This window comes from Strix aluco, chromosome Z (genome assembly GCF_031877795.1).
Source record: "Strix aluco isolate bStrAlu1 chromosome Z, bStrAlu1.hap1, whole genome shotgun sequence".
NCBI lineage: Eukaryota > Metazoa > Chordata > Aves > Strigiformes > Strigidae > Strix > Strix aluco.
This window is the reverse complement of record NC_133971.1, coordinates 48795433-48810243: the sequence shown is the minus strand read 5'-3', so window position 1 is coordinate 48810243 and position 14811 is coordinate 48795433. Positions and strand designations below refer to the sequence as shown.

At 35.9% G+C, this 14811-nt stretch overlaps 1 protein-coding gene across 7 annotated transcripts in view; it reads left to right on the top strand.

Moving 5' to 3' along the window:
• Positions 1–14811, top strand: part of DMXL1 (Dmx like 1) — a 92318-nt gene that overhangs the window by 21426 nt on the left and 56081 nt on the right. For 5 of the 7 annotated variants that reach the window (XM_074813098.1, XM_074813100.1, XM_074813102.1 and 2 more), the window contains exons 3-9: positions 1252–1329; positions 3414–3492; positions 4103–4232; positions 6523–6589; positions 9544–9719; positions 11186–11375; positions 13931–14099. In XM_074813098.1, the coding sequence (XP_074669199.1) occupies positions 1252–1329; positions 3414–3492; positions 4103–4232; positions 6523–6589; positions 9544–9719; positions 11186–11375; positions 13931–14099 (889 nt within the window). The remainder of the gene's footprint in view (positions 1–1251; positions 1330–3413; positions 3493–4102; positions 4233–6522; positions 6590–9543; positions 9720–11185; positions 11376–13930; positions 14100–14811) is intronic. The other 2 variants (XM_074813103.1, XM_074813099.1) reach the window with 2 other exon arrangements.

The following is a 14811-nucleotide window of genomic DNA, read 5'->3' as shown; positions in this document are numbered from 1 at the left end:
AACTGTGACAAAACTATTCTTGGCATTTTTGGGTCAGGATGATGTGTAGGTCCTTAGTGTGATAGAAATTTATTGAAGTAGCTGTTCTTTTTAATGCAGAGGGTTTCTCTTGGAAGCTACGGATCTGTGGATTTTAGGATCTGTATGGATCTGTACATTTGTACAGATCATGTATATCTGCAATTAACAGATCTGTTAATAATAAGAACTTAGGTATGACAGTTTAGTGCTTTTTTTTCCTTAATGCTGTTGTGGCTGATATTGAAATCAAAATGTATTTTATAAAGTGACTCTAACTTTCTTTAATGTTGTTAAAGGAAAACTGAATACTTTGAGTTAATTTCACAGAAATAGGAGATTGACTATTACAGTATATCAGAACTGTAGATAGGCTCCTTTTAACATCAAACATCACTTCAGAATGCAGGATGTCCATTATGCATGATCTATACAAATGCTTTCGTTTATGTAAATCTGTATTCCAGAGTGGTTTTAGGCAACATTGCCTTTTGATGGTTCTCTCAGGTCCTTTGCCTGAGGTCTTTAACATACATTTGGCTTGTTTTGGCTCTTCTTAGCAAGTCTTTTAAACTTACTTTTATGTAGATAACTTGAGATAAAATATTCTTAATCTTGTCTTAATCCAAGTTTGGGGTGGCTCAAGCCACTAATGGAATAAGACTGAAATACGCATTGAAGCTGACCGTACTGCAACTTTTTCAAAGTATTTTATGTTAGCATTTAGTAGTTCTGTTTTGTGGTTCTTTGCATTGGGTGTTTAGTTTGCGTAGCTTCAGTCTTTTCAAATTAATTTTTTATAATGTAGCACATTCTCATGCCAGGGAAATCCACAAAAGTACCCTAAGTACCCTGAAGTTAGTTCTGTTTCTGAGAATGTGAACTCTTCAGACAACTCTGAGTGTTTACCTAATTTAATGTAGAAAGAATATTGATAATAGATCTGATTTTTTTAAAGAAAAAATAAATGTTCATGTGCACCTGTGTTTTCGGTAGTTCATCAGGACTAATGTGTAAATAAAGAATTGTATTTTTGTTATCATCAACACTTGTTTCATGATTTTTGCTAGATGTTTGTTTTTCTGTTAACGAAAGGGAATATATATGTGAGCTTAAAATTTATCTACCAGGAGGGTTAAATGTAGAATCAACAAGTTGCATTTTTTTCTCATTTATTCTATAGCTTGTTTCTTCCGTGTGTGTTTATGTACATATAAATACAAATTGCTTTAGATTGCAGCTTCTTACGGAAAGGTGATTTGTATCTTTGAGCCAGTTAGCCTCTTGAAGCAGAACAGCAGTCATCATAATGTAAGTAATTCATCACTCCTTGATTAATTTACTCAGTTATAAAGTCTGACTCATTTTCCTGGTTTGCTTTAAAGTTGAAGATTGCTTTGATATCTTCCTTTAATGCTAGAATAAAATTGAGACATAAGATGGTCCTTGGGAAGTGAAAATGGTAGGAGGAAGTCAAAAGACATTATTTGAGATGTTTTTTAAAAAAGCAGGTTTTACTATAATGCTTCACGTTACTGATTCATCTAATTCTACAATTCAGAACTGAAATATTCCAGAACCCAAAAAGATGTGCACACCCCCATTCTCCAAAGATTATAGCCGTTATAAGAGGAATTCCTTTTTGAACTATCCTGTGTAGCTTTCATGTCCTGATGTGTTTTACAATTCTTATTTTAACTTTGATTTATGAAACTGCATTCTCTTGGTCAAATCTGTAATAGTTTCAAAAAGTGTGGCTTTTTTTAGAGTATCTGACTGAATGCTTGTACTTCAGTGTTATAATGGTGAATAAGAGCAGTATTCTCTTGATAGTATTGCTTGATTTCAGTGACGGTGGTTTAGTGAATTAGTAGCCAGAATCTTAATTTCTAGCTAATAACTAGAGCAAGTTATTTAACTGTGCTTCTTACGTGGAGAAGATTACTCTTATAATTAGAAGCATTAGAATCTAATTAAAGTCAGTTTGATGATATGAGAGCTTTGACAGCAATTGCTCAAGGAGCTTTTGTCTCCCTCTTCAGGGTCTTGGTCTCTCCATTTGTATTAATAAATTGTTTATACAGCCATAGAATGGATTCCCTTCTTTGTACTAACCAGCTCCTTCATGTGGTTCCTGGTGTACCTGTAAACCACTGGTGTTTTATATATTAGTTAAATAGCTGGTATTGAATATATATGTATATAAAGTAATTTATACCACTGGAAAGCAGTGGAATAAACTAATGGTAATAAAATAATGGTAAAATTCCTATGCTCATATGAACTATTTAGAAGTACTGCGCTCTTCTGATAATTGGAGCTGTTGAATCTGTCCTGAATATTTTTCTATACTGGTAAGCAGTACGCTTAACTTGAAACTTTGAAGTTAGTGTAGTAACTTTAAGCAATAGAGGAAGCACTCTCCACCCATAATTTGCTTTCAGATATTTATAATTGAAGAAATACTCTGTTACTTCATTATTGCAGTTAACCTCTGTGCAATAATTTCCAGCATATTTAGGTGGTTGTAAGATTGTCTCTGTCTTCCATTTACTGGAATGTTCAGGATCTAAAAAAAAAAAAAAAACAAACCAAACCCAAAACCAGCAACTTCAGAAATGTCATTTAGATCCTTATGCAGGTGCTACTTACTGTTTTCTGCAAAACTCCTGAAAGATTTAGTTGTTTAATTTCATATCTACTGGTTTGATATTTTTGGAGTGGAGGATGATTACTTTAGAAATGTCTGTCTTTGTGAATTAGGAAAAAAACCTGTTGGCTCATAATATTATCTCCAGTAATGATTTCAGTCTCTCTTATAATTCAAAGCATCACAAGTTTGCAACCTATTTTGAAAAGAGACCAAATAAATATTTTGTGAATTTAATCCTCAGCTTGTTCCAGTGAATGAAATGCAAAATTGGAAGATAGTTGACTGTCCTGCAGTGTATTGGAAAAAAAAAAGGAGGAAGTGTCATATATGTTATCTTGACCTTACTGAAATCCTTTAATTCAACAATAGTACTGATATCAAGCACCAGGTGCATTTAGTGTATTTCATTTTTGATATACCTTTTCTTTTTTTTGAAAATAAAATCAGACTTCCTTTTAAAAAAATCTCAGATTCTGATGGCAATTTTATGTAATACTGAATTTTTTTCAATCTATATTTTTAAAATAAGAAGTTAGAAACTTCTGTTTATATGGTCAGATTAATGGAAAGCTATTTTGTTTGTCAGGATGAATCAATTTTTTATTAGATAAGCAGTAATTTATTTTAAACACATCCTTCATAGAAGCTGGCAGTGCAGTGAATATGTGCTATTTCTATTATAAAAGGGGAAGGAAGGGAAAGGAAGCATTTTCATGCTCATGTTTGTGAATCTTGATTTCAGACATTACATTATCAGTGGCAGAAGAATGCTCAAATCTTACTGGAAGCCATGGCATGTAATCTAACATGGGATCCCACAGGTAAGAACAGAATGAAAGAAACACCTATCTATTTGATATTGTAACTGTTTTTTTATTTAAATTTTGCTGTTCTCTGGGGACAAGGAAAAGATTTTTTTTGTTTTGTTCGAGCATGATAGAGAACACCAAAGTGGAATGAAATCTACCTTTTGTCACTTGTTGTAGGAAAACCAAAATACAACATGCATTGTGTGGTCTTTACTTGATTATCCTAATCTCAGCAGCATCTAATGTTTAAAAACATAGTTTAAATCGTATTTATTATGAAAAAGGGATGTCTACAATAGCTCTAGGTGTTTCTTTTAGAGACTAACTACTTTGAAAATTTGATTAATTTTCCCAGTTTGAACTGTAGGTGGTCAAATCAAAATGTTTTAAAATACGTAAGAGTATCTTCTTGCAAGATCAACCCAATCTATATCCATGTAGAGGAATGTGTAAAAGGCAAACTACTATTATAGTAACTTTGATATAGAAAAGGTGTTAAGATAGTATCTGGCATGTTTTGTTCTGCAGTTTCAGCTTTGCATAATGTTTTTTTTCTCTCTCTATAGAAGTCTGTATTTTGCCAACCATTTTGTAGTTACATTGTTATAAATATTTGTCTTAGGCACTCGCCTTTTAACTGGTTCCAGTTGTCTTCAGCTTTGGTCCAATGTTCCTTTGGAAAACCCTTCTGACAATGACACTGAAAGAACAGATGTTGGGCTTGGAGAATGGAGGTGTATCTGGCAATGCAAGTAAGAAATACCTTTTTCCTTGCTAATACATATGTTTCAGGTGAAATACTTAGTTTAGATCAGTGAAATGCTATTGTATACTGTTATTTGAATATTATTGATATGTGATGAACTTGGATCACATTTCCCTTGAATATGTGACATTTCTTTCTTCCCACGGGATCAGTTGTAATTGATTTTAGGGTAGTTTATGTTCTTAGGCAGTTCTTCAGTTATATTGAACACTAGTAAAATACTGAGGAAAGGCTGCAGTTGAGACTGTCCCAGTAGACTTTATTCCTTGTACAAGAAGTGAGGTGAAAGCCGCATATTTGAAAATTATTGTGCTTGCAGGACTGAGTAAAGTAAACTTCCTTCTGTGTTCAGTATACTGCACCTTTCTTTCCTTTCACACGTCTGTCCCCTTTCATACACCTTTTACTTTTCTGTGTTTATTCTGAATATTTGGAAGCCATGCAAAGATGGATTCATTTTGTTTTACTGCATCTCTGAACGCTGCTCTTGTATTCAGGTTGATTTTAATCTTTGTGTATTAGTACCTTCAGAAGAGTTTTAGTTTAGTACTTCAGTTTATAAGACAATTTAAATCATGGTCCTTCCTGACGTGGGAAGACTTTTCCAATGCATCAAGTGCACTGTTCACTTGGGAGTAGTGTACCATATGGCAGTCTTCTTAAAGAAGTCTCCCGAAGTGGCTGGCTGGGGGGACCAACCTGAAATTATTCTTTATGAAGCCCTTAGCATTGGTTGGGTAGTTCCCTGGATGTACCTGAAGAAAATCCTTTTTTAATCCTTCAGTTGTTCCTTTGTCTTTATACTCTCTAACTTTTATCAAGAATGTATTTTAAATCCCGAGGTCATCCAAATGACAACTGAAAAATTTTCCTTTGAATATGATGAACTTTCTAAATAAAAGAAGTTGAAGACTTGCACAGTTTGAGACATCTTTGGACCCTTATTTCTCAGCCTAATAGGAGGAGTCAGCTTGTAGATAGAATGCCATGGGTATGGTTTTAGAATCTGGGGTTGTTGTAACAGTAGTCAAGATCATACAGGTACTGCTTTTCCTTTGTTCCTTGAATAATATGTTTTGCATTTGTATCATAAATCTTACAGAAGTCTTCATATCTCTCCACCTGTTTCTCTCTTCTAAACTCCTTTGTGGATGAGAGAGAGCTGAGTGTTATGTACTTGAATGGGTATGTCCTGGAAACGACCAACAGAACTTGCTTTGTCGGTTCACTTGTTATGCCTGTTATGTCTTCTGGCATTTGTACTTTGGTTAGATTGAGAATAGGTTTTTCTTACAGAGACGTTTGCAAGATAGTGATGTTGCAGTACTACCCTTTGCCAGAATAATTGTTAATGTCTGAAGGAGGCATTTCCAAATGTCTTTGTATTGACCCTACTAGGAGAATGTTGCTTAAACCTAGGTGGAAATTGACTTTCCTTTCATGCACCACTTTTGTAATTGACTTGCTGTTGTTAACTGCATACACTAAATGCATCATGCCTTTGTTGACCTGACAGCTAACTTAATCCTTCCTGAAAGTCAGGCCTTAGAACTTGTTATACATGTCTAATAAATTCAAGATGAAAGTGGACGCTGTACTTGTGCTGCACTTGTATGTTCTTGTTGCCATTAATAAGCCTGTCACTTCACTTTGGCAGTAGCTTGGTGCTTTAAAACCTCTAAAAGCAGCTCATTTATTAGTGTTTCCAATGAAAGTAAAACACAACAAAAACGAACACATACTTAGGTTTAGATTATTTTGGTGTGGCATCTTTTACCTGTGTGACTGTTAATGTTAAAACTACTTTCAGATACTTAACTACATAATTATTTTTACACCTTTTTGTTTTCTTGAGTTACAGCCATAGGAAATATGAGAAATACTTTTCAGATAAGTCGGAAGATAATATGAGGCAGCAGAAATCAATTTGAAATCCAAATGATTATGAAGTGGAAGTAGAGCATATCTGCATACAGTTTAGTCTGTAGGCAGCTGTTTTTCTCTTATGGTGTTTTGGAATATTGGATATTGTAGCGCACTCAGCTACAGCTTCTTGGTTTTCTGTGTTTCCTGTGTGACCACAGCCAGGTGTTGCACCAAATTTAATAAAGTCCAGAAAGACTAGGAGGTAAAGCTTAAGTTGTATCACACAATACAATGGACACTTGCACATAAGAATTAAATCACTTCCTTGAGTTCAAGGGGAAAAAACTGTTTAGAGTTCTGAAAAAGTTCTTACAACTTACTTTCTATTTTTAACTGTTTTTATTTCACAGAACTGCTTCTCAAGTTTCTTTAATGAAATTCTCACCAGATGGAGAGTTTTTTGCTACTGCTGGAAAGGTAAGCATTTTTTTTTTCCATTTTTGTACTAATTCAGATAAGCTGTTAAAGCAGATAAACCAAAACGCTCTTTTTTCTTGGAAAGCATTTTAATGAAAAATTTATTTTTTATATTTTTGCATAGTATTTCCAGTAATCCCTCTATGCATCGTTACATTTTGGTAAATAAGAATTTGGGACAACGGTAGTTCAGGGGGGAACCCAACAAATATGCACTGCTTACTATTTTAAAATACCTATTTTTACTCAGTGCCAAATTATAAGACATCAGAAAGAGAAGAGTTTCACATAATGGGGAAGATCTGTGAATGAGCTCACTGCTGGATATCTTTTAGTGAGGAAATATATTCAGTATTTCACCATTGTCATGACACCATTAATCAGAAATACCTTTTCGGTATCTTTTTGTGTAAATGTATCTGTATGCCTATTTGTGTACATAGAAAAGAATTCACATTCCCTTCCACAGATATATTTGGACATAGTTAATGTCAGTGTTTGTGGCCAATCTTACAGATTAGGTCTGTGTGCTCAGCATTGAGTGGTTTATCAGCAAAAGCAATGAAACCCTGTGGCAAAATAAGCAAAAAAATTGAAGCAAAATGTCACAGATCTTTTCACTTCCTGAAGCAGTAACAAACTAATCTTTTATATTACAAAACTTGTTGTTCAGGTTGGTAAGAGAATAATATCCTAACAAGTCAAAGCAGAAGAAAATCAAGATAATATAGAGGATGCAGTGAAAAATTGTGACAAATCCATATGAGAATTTGTATTACTTGTTAAAGGATGTGAAATGAGTAGTTGTTTTCTGGAAGTAATATTGTCATCTTTATTTGAGGGGAGAGTGACATTGACATTGTTGAAGAAGTTCTGGTAATTCTCACCCTGTGAGAATTTATGGAATTATCAAAATAGATTGCGGGGGGGAAAAAAAATGTTTTCAGATCACTGTTTTTAAAAAAGAAATGGAAAACTGAAGAGTATAGGCAGTTTTAACATAGATTAAGAGATGCAAGTAGGCCTCAAGTTTGTGCTACCCACTAAAGAACGTAGCAGAGACTGCAGAATTATTAAAAAGTAAACAAAATGCTAGTACGTAAGGTTCGCTGCAACAATGCAATTGCTGAGATTAGTGAAAACATGGTATAAGTGTCACAGAATCCAGAGGAGTATTAACCTGACAGAATGAGTTTCAGATTTAAGAATTTCTGAAAGACAGTTGTACAGTTTGGTCTAGACTCTCTCAGAAGCATGAATGAAAAACTAGTATGTACACAGATTGGTTAGAGCAGTGTTTGATTTAGTAGTGGTATGTGGAACTTTGTTGTTCCTGTTTGGATTATAATGTCCCTTAATACATGCTTGAAGCACAAAGATTCAAGGATGGTTCAGTGTGCAAATAAGTCTTGCTTTTAAAAGATCGTTAGCACACGTATTTTTGTGATTCAGTTGTATGCATCAAGAACAAATGAGTAACACACACTTTGCTTAGTTACAGGTGTTTGCTTTTTCCTGAAAAGCTTGCCATTTCAGATCGTTATGCTTACTTAGAAGACGAACTTTTAAGGCATTTGCTATCTTTAAGGAAGAGCCAAAGATGTAACAAATCTGTAAAATAATCTAGATTCCTTTTTCTAGATAAACTATATTTCAGTTGGCTAGTTTGCAACACGTGAAGTGAAATACTAGACTTTCTCGATGATAAACTATACTCTGTATAATAGCAGTGCAACAAGTTCTCATGCTCCATTCCCGTTTTGCTTATTTGGGATGTCATATTGCTTGCTATATATTCTGTGATGTCTTTAGCCAGTTACTGGCTGAAAGGAGAGTTATTCCAGTCATGTTTATGATAACTATTACTTAAAAAATTGTTTGAGTACAGCTTTTATAAAAAAAAAAAGTTTTGTCATTATTGGCAATATGTACTGTATGTTTTTCACTATATTTTTTTGGTGGGTAGGAGTTAATGCTTATTTTAGAAGTCAAGTTTTAATGAATTCCAATGTTATCGTAAGATTGAATTGTGGAAAAATAAATTAATCTGCAAATAGCTTCTATAGGGGCAATATCCTTGCAGAGTTTTTGTCTGGAATGTCTTACGTCTTGTTGTCTTATCTTACATTATAAACTCATGTAAAGCACAATGACTAAATAAGTAGGAATACATAGGAAAAATTGCTAAGTAGGAAAATTAATAATGTTTTTTTTTACCATAAATGATTAAGTTAATTACCTGCCTGCAGAATCTTTAAAATTAATCTTTGTTTCTGTGTCGTCTTTCTTTCTTTAATTTTTTATGAGAGAAGATGTTGTTCAGCAAAACACAAGCCACTCCTCCCCCAATAGGGTCATGTTAAGCATACCAAAGATAATACAATAGTTCAGTACCATTCATATTTAATAGTTGATCAACAACTTGTGAATCTAGATCCAGATTAATTTATCTGGTCCTTAAAGGCATAAGGACAAGGACACTAGGAACATGTTTTTTTCAATTTCTGTATGTGCATATCTAAGAAAAGCAAGCTGAGCAGTACTGAGCTTGATTTTTGAGATGTCTTTGACCTTTGTTTGTATTCCTAACACTTAAATTTGTGTAGGATTTGAGGGTTTTCTGTCAAAGTACAATTAGTTGTATTAACATTTGAATACCAGCTCAAGCCAGTACAGCTTGCATTTTTTGTGATTAAAAATGGGCAGCTAATCAGAAGGAGAAAAATTAAATTCAAGTTAGCAATGACAAGAGAGATTAAAAAAAATCTCTGCTACCATGTTTTCTTCAAGATCAGGTTTTGAAGTTCTATTTACTGAACTGACTTGCTATCATCGGAAAAGTATTTTACTTACAAGAAAAACAAAAACCGAGGAGACATACCCAGAAGTACTTGAAGTTCATCATCTTCTTATGCCAGGGAGTCTTATTTACTCTCACTTTTTTCTTTCCCCAGGATGATTGTCTTGTGAAAGTGTGGTATAGTACAGACAGTTGGCGATCAGCCATAACGCCACCTGGTGCAAGTACAGAAAAACAAGCAAAAGAAGTTGATTATTCATTTGTTTATTTGGCTCATCCTCGATCAGTAAATGCATTTTCATGGAGGAAGACCAGTAAATTCATGCCACGGTCAGTAGTTCTAATAACCTGAGGTTTGTAAATTGCTGAAAATACCCCAAACCGTACAGTCTTCCGAGCTGCACAGTCAGCAGCCACACAAGTTGTACATCTTGCTTCAATTAATAATTGAGTTTGCACACTTCGTGTATTGTGTGTGTTTGTATAATTTTTCACACTCTTGAGAGGATGGTAAGCATCCTTTTACTTGGGAAGATAGAAGGGGAGTCCCACAGGCTGTGTTAGAGATTGGATTAAATATAAAACCAGCTCTTGCAAAATTGCCTCTCTTTGCGTCTTTTTGATTGCACTGTCTTAAATGACCATTCAAGCATTTGATCCCAGCTTGTTCCTGTCTTTCTGTCTTAATGGAATCAGAGCAATTCAGAAGTCCTGTCACTTTGTCATCTTTTTCAAACATTCAGATTTTTTTGTGTCTTTTGATTTATTTATCTATGTATTACAAAACTAGACCTGTCAGAAACAGTATCTGGAAATTGAATTGAATTAAAATAATAATATGAAATTGATATTTTGGGTTTGATTTTTTTTGGGGGGTGTGTTCTGATGATTCCTAAATGACCTGTTCCTAGTTTTCACCAGTAATTGCTATCTCAAACTGAAGTAGTTTTAGCAATTTTATGCCCTGCAACCTTCTTCTTGCCATGTTATTCCAAATAGTAATCATTTGAATTCTGCATACCTTTGTGTGTTTGAACAAGTTTATGCTTTCTTTTTTACCAACCTTTAAGTAGAAGACTCTTCACAAAGCCATTACAGTAGTCCTTAAATCAGTTTTGGAAATCCACCAACTTCATGATGCCTAAAGGAGTTTGCTGCTAGACAGTCCAGTCAGATGATCCATATAGCTTTCGAGTCTTAACTACAACTAAATTGTGAATTTATATGAACTGGAAAACTGATGATCTCCATAGTTTCTTTCAGTGTCTAGTTTAGGTTAATTGGGTTATTTGGATATATATGTAACACAAATTGCATTTGGAAAAATGGTAATTAAGAAAAGTTTGTTGTTATAAGTTGGCCGTTGTGTTCCTGGTATTATCTTGGTTTCTCTGGTTTGGATATATAATTTTGTAAGTGCTATATAGCAGTAAGACCTGGGGAATTGAGTACAGGTATCCAGAATATGATTAGCTTTTTATGTGAAGGACTTTAAAAAGAAAACCATAAATTTTTCTATTCCAGTTGTGACTAATTCTGAAAACTGAAATCCATGATTTGGTCATGCACAATTGTGTAATGAAGTTTGAGGTAATTTTATGTTCAGATACTTGAATAGATATAAAAGCCTTTCATACAAAATTTGTTTTCCTAAGAATGTATTCCTGAGTTTTTCTTTCCTTTGTATCTTTAAGTTACTTGGTGCAATTCTGAAAATTGATAATGGAAAACTTGCTTTATTTTGATGCTGTGTGATAGCAGGCAGCTTCTTCACACCTTACATTTTCTTTCATTAGTGGTGCTGTCTGCAATGTACTCCTGACTTGCTGTAAGGATAATGTTTGTCGTCTCTGGGCAGAGACTTTGTTACCCAATGACAGTCTGTTGTATGGTGGAGGATACCAGAATTGGAGCGAAGCAGTGAACTTCACAAATAGCTTCAAGAGAAACGCTTCAAGTAAGGAAAAAGTGCAAAATGCTTTAGAGGTAAGAAAAATTGAACAGTGAGAATAAACACATGTACACACACACATAATTTTAGACAGGATTGTAATGAGTAACTTGAACATGTATCATAAGCTGAAATGTTTATAACATAGATGCACATAAAATGGTATAAAAGAGTGAATTTACATTAAATGTTCCTTAGGAAGGCTAAGCCGACAACTGTCCTACTGAGCTTTCACATTAGAAGACACACTGTTCTTACATTACTATTACTGTTTTGCCCTGGTGACAGAAGCAGGGTGCTTTGCAGTATCTTAGTCAAAGGGCTAGCGTGATGGTTTGAGCCAGAGGGCAGCTGAGCACCATGCAACTGCTCACTTCTCCCCCCTCAGGAATGGGAAGGAAAAAATAAAACAAAAGGCTTTGGGATCAAGACAAGAACAGGGAGAGATGACTCACTTATTGTGGTCACAGGCAAAGACAGACTCACTAGGGGAAAAAAAAGAACATCAATTTAATTCAAACACCACCAACACTACTTAACAGAGTAGAACAGTGAGAAGTATAACCACATTTTAAAAGCACATTCCCCCCACCCCTCCCTTCTTCTCAGGCTCAGCTTTGTTCCCCATTTCTCTACCTCCTCCCTGCCAGCAGTGTGGGGGCGGGGAATGGGAGCTGCAGTCAGTTCATCACCTGTTGTTTTCTGCCACTCTTTCCTCCTCAGGGGGAAACTCCTCACACTCTTCCCCTGCTCCAGTGTGGTGACCCTCTCACAGGAGGCAGTCCTCCACAAACTTTCTCTTACGCAAGTCCCTCCAGTGGGCTGCAGGTCTTCACAAACGGCTCCAGTGTGAGTCCTTCCTGTGTGTTGCAGTTCTCCCAGTGATGAACTACACCAGTGCGGCCTTCCCTTAGAGTCCCGGCCTTCTTCGGGCACAGCCACCTACTCTGGCATGGGGTCCTCCACAGGCTGCAGGTGGGCATCTGCTCCACCAATGACCTCCACGGGCTGCAGGGAGACAGCCTGCTCTCTCACCACGGGCTGCAGGGCAGTCTCTGCTCTGGTGTGCCTCTTCCCCCACCTCCTCCTTTCTTCCACTGATCTCGGTCTTTGCAGAGGTGTCTCCTTCACAACTCTTCCTTACAACTCCAACTCCTCCTTCCAGGTGCCCCTTCTTAAATACATTACCGCAGAGGTGCAGCCACTATGGCTAATGGGCTTGGCCTTGGCGCAGAGGTGGATCCAACTTGGATCCAGGGCAGCTTCGAGAAGCTTCTCACAGGGGCCGTCACTGTGGCCCCCTCCCCACTACTAAAACCTGTGGCACACTCACAAACCCAACACATCTAGGAACAGTATGGAGCACGTACTGTATATAGGTTGCGTGCAACCCATTAATGGTATTGCCTTAAAATGTATGGTAGGGCTCACTTGTTACCTCTGAAGTTGTGGGATGTTCCCTGGCTTTTGCAACTGGAAAAACAGTGATAACGTGGAGGGAAGAAAGATAGCCTGTGTTGCTTTACTGCTGTAGTCCTGAAGTAGAGCAGACTGCACGTAAGCTGTATCTCTAAGGCAAATGACCGTTATTGGATAGAGTTTTCTAACTGATGGGAAGCAGGGGGAAGGTGAAGCATTAGCGGTCTACAAAACTATGTAGAGAGTATGTGGGCATTGTGCTTTTATCTTAATGGAGTGATTTATTTAGCATGGTCATGGTGCTTTTTTAGCACATGGGACATAGATTAAAAATAAGGTTGAAAGACACAACACAGTAAAGAAAAAATATTCGAAGTGGGGAGGGGAAATGAAGTTGGAGACAGTTCTGTGTTGAAAATAAGAGGCAACATTAGAGATCAGAAATAACAATTATGTAAAAATTGAGAAAAAACTTATTTTACATGAGCATGCTGTGGTAAGATGCAAAGGATAGCAAGTGAAAAGGAATGCCAAGAGTGTAACACCATCCTTAATACAAATTGTGTACCTTCTTGTACCTTTTGGTCCCTGTATAGATAACAATAGCACAATGGGCTTGAACTGTGCAGTATGTGGAGTGAGACTTTTTAATACTGGCATACTCAGTCTTAAAAATGGAATACTATTTTTCCTTGGAAACATATTTGCATAAAGGGAGGAAGACCTTAAAACTCATTGGGCCCTTATGATGGGAGTGGAAGTACTGATCTAATCAGATGCAAAGTACTGATCCAGTTTTTCAGTCTCTGAATTGAAACTCAGATTTGCTGCTTTGTTCAGAATCTTGAATAAGCATGGTGTATGTTTATGAAACAATAGTATTTTTTGTTTAAGTATAAAAAGTGTATGAACATTGTCTGCACACTGGAATATGAAGCAGTTACTATGTCAAGGGACTGTATAGGCCGTCATTAATGAATCTGAAGACACTGATATCTCTACTGCAGGCACAACCTGAACAGTGTAACTTTTGAAAGAAATGCCATGGACGCTTTAAAGTAACTTTTAAACTGAAAAATTTCATTCACTAGTATCTAGAAAACCACTTACAGATGAAATCGGCTTTTTATTTTTGAAACGAATTAAAATGACAACCTTATTCTTCGTGCAGTTAAACCTGAAGCACTTTCGACGAGGAAGGAGAAGGACAGGTGCTGTTGTAGCACATACTGGTTATGCTCCACATCAGCAAGATCCCCATGAAGTTCATAAGAACATTCCTCCTCATGCAAATGCACTTTGTCACTTCCATATTGCTGCCAGTATCAACCCAGCCACAGGTAAGAAGTGTGGTGAAGCCTTGCTACAGGGTGAGCTACAATTTTAGATCTGTGTTGTCTGTGTAAGCTTAACTGTCACAGATGTATTTGTTCAGTATTTACATGATCATGCAAAATTACTAGCATGTTGGTTTCATTTAATGCATGAAAGAACCTTCTCCTACAGTAATGAAACGGTTTGAATAAATTTCCTCTACAGTAATCCTGTCCTTCTTTTTTAGTCATCTTTTAACTGAGATTCACAGTGGTCTGAGGTTCAGAAGGCTGAATATTTGTAATTGGAGTTACAAATTTACTGGGAATTGTGTATGATATTGGGAGCACACTGATAAATCAAAACTTTCCAAGCCTCTTAAAATCAGTTCGTGACAGTAAGTGTCTGAAGTAGCCACACATTCCTGTACTTCTGTCTCTGAACCAAGCAAAACATGCCTTCATCTTGTGTTCCATAAACTTTAATATTGCCTTGCACTCTAAGCAATAAGTTGATAGGCATTAAGGAAAATCCCCTGTAGTTGCTAAATATTTCTGTCTTCATAATTGTTTGTGTATGCTGGAAATGAAGTGCATGTGTGGTCATTGAAAAACTGAATATAAATGCAATATTGAATGGCTGTTCGTTAAGGTTTTACTGCTGTGTTGTGATTTCCTGTATCTAGACTTAATGAACAAACATATTATGTAATCCTTTTCTTAAACTAATTAATCTCTG